The 3,723-nt window shown below is 37.3% G+C and overlaps 1 protein-coding gene across 2 annotated transcripts; it reads left to right on the forward strand.

Annotated features, from left to right (window-relative positions):
* The first annotated feature begins 474 nt into the window (after positions 1–474).
* LOC147861719 (autophagy-related protein 8C-like) lies at positions 475–2,271 on the forward strand. Of its 2 annotated transcripts, none has more exons than XM_087322981.1 (6): positions 475–599; positions 884–1,036; positions 1,127–1,182; positions 1,395–1,447; positions 1,584–1,702; positions 1,964–2,271. In XM_087322981.1, the coding sequence occupies exons 2-6, from the start codon at positions 1,000–1,002 to the stop codon at positions 2,056–2,058; spliced, it is 360 nt and encodes a 119-aa protein (XP_087179107.1). In that variant the 5' UTR covers positions 475–599; positions 884–999; the 3' UTR covers positions 2,059–2,271. The 2 variants fall into 2 exon arrangements, with proteins under 2 accessions (XP_087179107.1, XP_087179108.1); XM_087322982.1 differs by having other exon boundaries at positions 481–599; positions 996–1,036.
* Positions 2,272–3,723: the final 1,452 nt, after the last annotated feature.

The following is a 3,723-nucleotide window of genomic DNA, read 5'->3' on the forward strand; positions in this document are numbered from 1 at the left end:
GTGGTGCTCCTATCTGATTCTTCCCTCCAAATACTCTAAAACTCTCTTTTCAAAATAGGTTCAAAATGAGTGATTCAAGGTTTTTATAATTAGTGCTCATTAATAATGAGTGGGGCTCCTTTTGATAGAGTCGGGCTCCTGGTGATAGAGGTTGTCAGGCAGCGGGGCTCCCTTTGACAGAGTCGGGCTCCTAGTTACAAAGGTTGTCAGACAGCGGGGCTCCTAGTCGGGCTCCCCAATAAGTGATGATATTTTTTCCCCACATCGGACGGTGCAAATCGCATGTGCCCTCGGCTGAGCGACCTGCATTGTTCCTCTCCGTGATTCGCTCACTTGCCCTCTTCAATTTTTGGTGGTATTTAGACACCACTATACATGATACACACACACATACATACATATACATACCAGTGATCACCATATATATATACGTACCTATGTACATACATACGTACGTACGTACATCTTCTTTTTTGTTCTCCAAAATCAGTCGGTGTGAAGTGTTTGTCATTCTTCTCCCTTCCATCCTCGTCGTCACCATCGATCACCTGCTCAGTTGCCCGAAACCCTAATTTCCTCTCGCCGACTCGCAGCCGCAGGTTAGTTCGTCTCTTCTTCCACTTCAATTTCTTTTTCCATTCCTTCTTTTTTGCTTCTTCTTCTCTTTCTGCTTTCAATTCGTTTTTTCCTGCCTTCCTTTGCACGCCTTCTCTTTTCCTCGCGTCTTCTGCTCGTGTCTCCGAAGTTTTTTTTTTTTTTCTCTCATCCGTTAGCACTACTCCTTCGCAGGATTTCTCTTCTCCGCACAATTTATTCTTCCTTCATAAATCCTTTAAATCGATCACGTGTGATTGTTGTATATATTTGTCATGTAATTGGACAGTGAAATGGTGAAGGTTTCATTCAAAGAGGAGCATACAATGTATTCTTCCTTCATAAATCCTTAACACCAAACACGTGTGATTGTTGTATATATTTGTCATGTAATTTGACAGTGAAATGGTGAAGCTTTCATTCAAAGAGGAGCACGACCTAGGTAATAAGAACTTGCTGCCTTATTTCTGTCCCTCACCGGGCAAATTGTTTCCAGTATTTGATTCAAATATGGCTTTTTTGGTATTAACAGAGAAGAGGAAGACAGAAGCAGCGAGAATTCGAGAGAAATATTCTGATCGCATCCCTGTAAGTATCTTCCACCGTTTCATCATCTACTAACACTATGTGAAAGATTATCAATGATTGTACTCGATTCCTAAGAATCTGGCTTCTCTCTTCAAAAAGATAATATGATGATTTGAACTCCTTGGTTTAGAACTTCTCATTGTGTATTCTTAATGTTATGTTGAGCTTCTGGTATGATAACAAACTTCCTGATTTCCTTGCTTTTTTTGAAGGTCATTGTTGAGAAAGCTGAAAGAAGTGATATTCCAGACATTGATAAAAAGAAGTATGGTCTTTTTTTTCTTTCATGCAATTGGTTTATTTGTTTATTCCTTCAGGAAATGCATTTTGTGTTTTTTCACTTTCATATGATTTCTGTTGGCATGAAATTGTAATCTGACTCAGCATTTTTGGCTTTCTAGGTATCTGGTTCCTGCAGATTTGACTGTTGGCCAATTTGTATATGTAATACGGAAGAGGATCAAATTGAATGCCGAGAAAGCTATCTTTATTTTTGTTGATAACGTTCTACCTCCAACTGGTAAATTCATTTAAACTTATCATTCTCCCAATTTACTGTGAAATTGTCTGCCCATATTGTATTGTTAAGAAGGATAAAACACCCAAATACTTCCAAGTTTACATGCATATTTACCAATAAATTCTGTACTTCAGAGGTTAATTGTGGTAATATCTCAAGCTTTTGGGCTATTATGTATATTGTGGTATTTTGGTGATTTTCTCTTTTGACCTGAGTGCTGATTGTTGTCGTCTTCTTACCTTTTGTTCATCTCAAATGCAGCTGCAGTAATGTCTAGCATTTATGAGGAACATAAAGATGAAGATGGATTTCTTTATGCCACCTATAGTGGAGAGAATACGTTTGGACATATGTAAGGTTCACATTTTATGTACATAATTACATTTTACATCAAATTAGAGGTTCTCAAGCAGATTCGCAGTGATATGGCATGGTTCTAATAAGAAATGACCGTATTCACGTTAAGTATGTACAAACGACTGAAAGTGTTTCATTGTAAGCAAATACTTTGTACCTGTACAAATTCTGCCGACATTAGCTCAATAGATCCTTCCGATTTTGAAAGAGTACATTCTGCCTTAATGCTTTACATATAAATACTTTTAAATTCCCTTCAACATTTAAAATGTGATATATATGTGATCTATGAATCTAATTTTTTTTTTCCAATTGTAATGGTAACTCTAGATTTTGGCAAAATATTTTTTGGGAACGGAATCATCAAAGATACCTGACTAGAATGGAATATCTACTTTCTAGGTCTAGATCAATAGTGACTACTCAGATTCTACACATAGTAAGAAGCACAGCTCATTTTTGGTCTCATAGGTCATATTTGACCTATAGGGTGACAATAGAATCTATCTCTTTAATCTTGATTAGATTGGAAGATCTACCTTCTAGTTTTTATTATCAAGAGTCACTACTCAATTCTACACATACGAAGAAACAGGATTTATTTTTGGTCTCATAGGTACAACAATAGAATCTATCCCTTACGCTCGATTAGATTGGATGATCTACCTTCTAGTTTTTTATTATCAAGAATCACTACTCAATTCTACACATACGAAAAACATGATTCAGTTTTGCCCTTATTGGTCATATTTGACCTCCCATTGCTGGAAATATGGAGTGATAGAATCTTAGACTCCACTCAAAAATATTTAAATAAAAGAGCGCTTCTTTATAAAGTTTTTTAGCCATGCTACAAATGTTCATGCTTCTACTTTGAGAGATTGCAAGTCTTTTTTCATGAACTTTTTCTCGTGCAAGCCATGCAAACGGTTATCATTGCAAGTGTTAGAGACCATCCTTTTCATCCACAGTGTGCATCATTGTTTCAACACCACTTAGCTCACATTCTTTTCGATAAGAGATGGGGCATCATTATTGCATAGGTGAGAAAACTCATAAACTATATTTAGTTTTCCTTGAACAAATTTGGGAGTTGACATATTAGACTCTAAAACAATGATTGTATTCAACGACATTTGAGTTTTCTTTACACACATTGTCAATGTGATTCACTACCTATACACTCTCTCACAATCATAATGTGCACTCTCAATTGCAACACATGTTAGTAAAATTCCTGAACATTGAGAGTCACCATCATTGAAGAGCTTGGGTAGATAATTGAAGAACAAAAGACAATCGGAGTACGCACAAAGTACAACACCATGGACAAGAAGGTGAACCCAATAGTTTCCCCCTTGCCAAACAACAATTGGCAACGGATAAAGGGAGTGGCTATTGATCCTAGCTTAAGGAACCTACGAGGCATAGGCACCAGTTCACTAACGAAACGAGAGGGAAGCTCTATATTGGTGGGGGTGACTTCCTATTGCCCGATGAGGAGTCAAGGTTTAGAAGGATGATTGAAAGCCATGGAAGAGCTTTCACATTCTTGCCAAACAAGATAGGGTGCGCATTTACCATGGAATATCAAGTCAATCCTAGTGCCAAGAACTCACATCCGAATGTTGTATGAGATACTCGAGAAAAATCGACATACCAAA

The sequence above is a fragment of the Azolla caroliniana genome, unplaced genomic scaffold (genome assembly GCF_043228905.1).
Source record: "Azolla caroliniana isolate FFs.n. ecotype wild unplaced genomic scaffold, voAzoCaro1.0.p SCAF_7, whole genome shotgun sequence".
Taxonomy (NCBI): domain Eukaryota; kingdom Viridiplantae; phylum Streptophyta; class Polypodiopsida; order Salviniales; family Salviniaceae; genus Azolla; species Azolla caroliniana.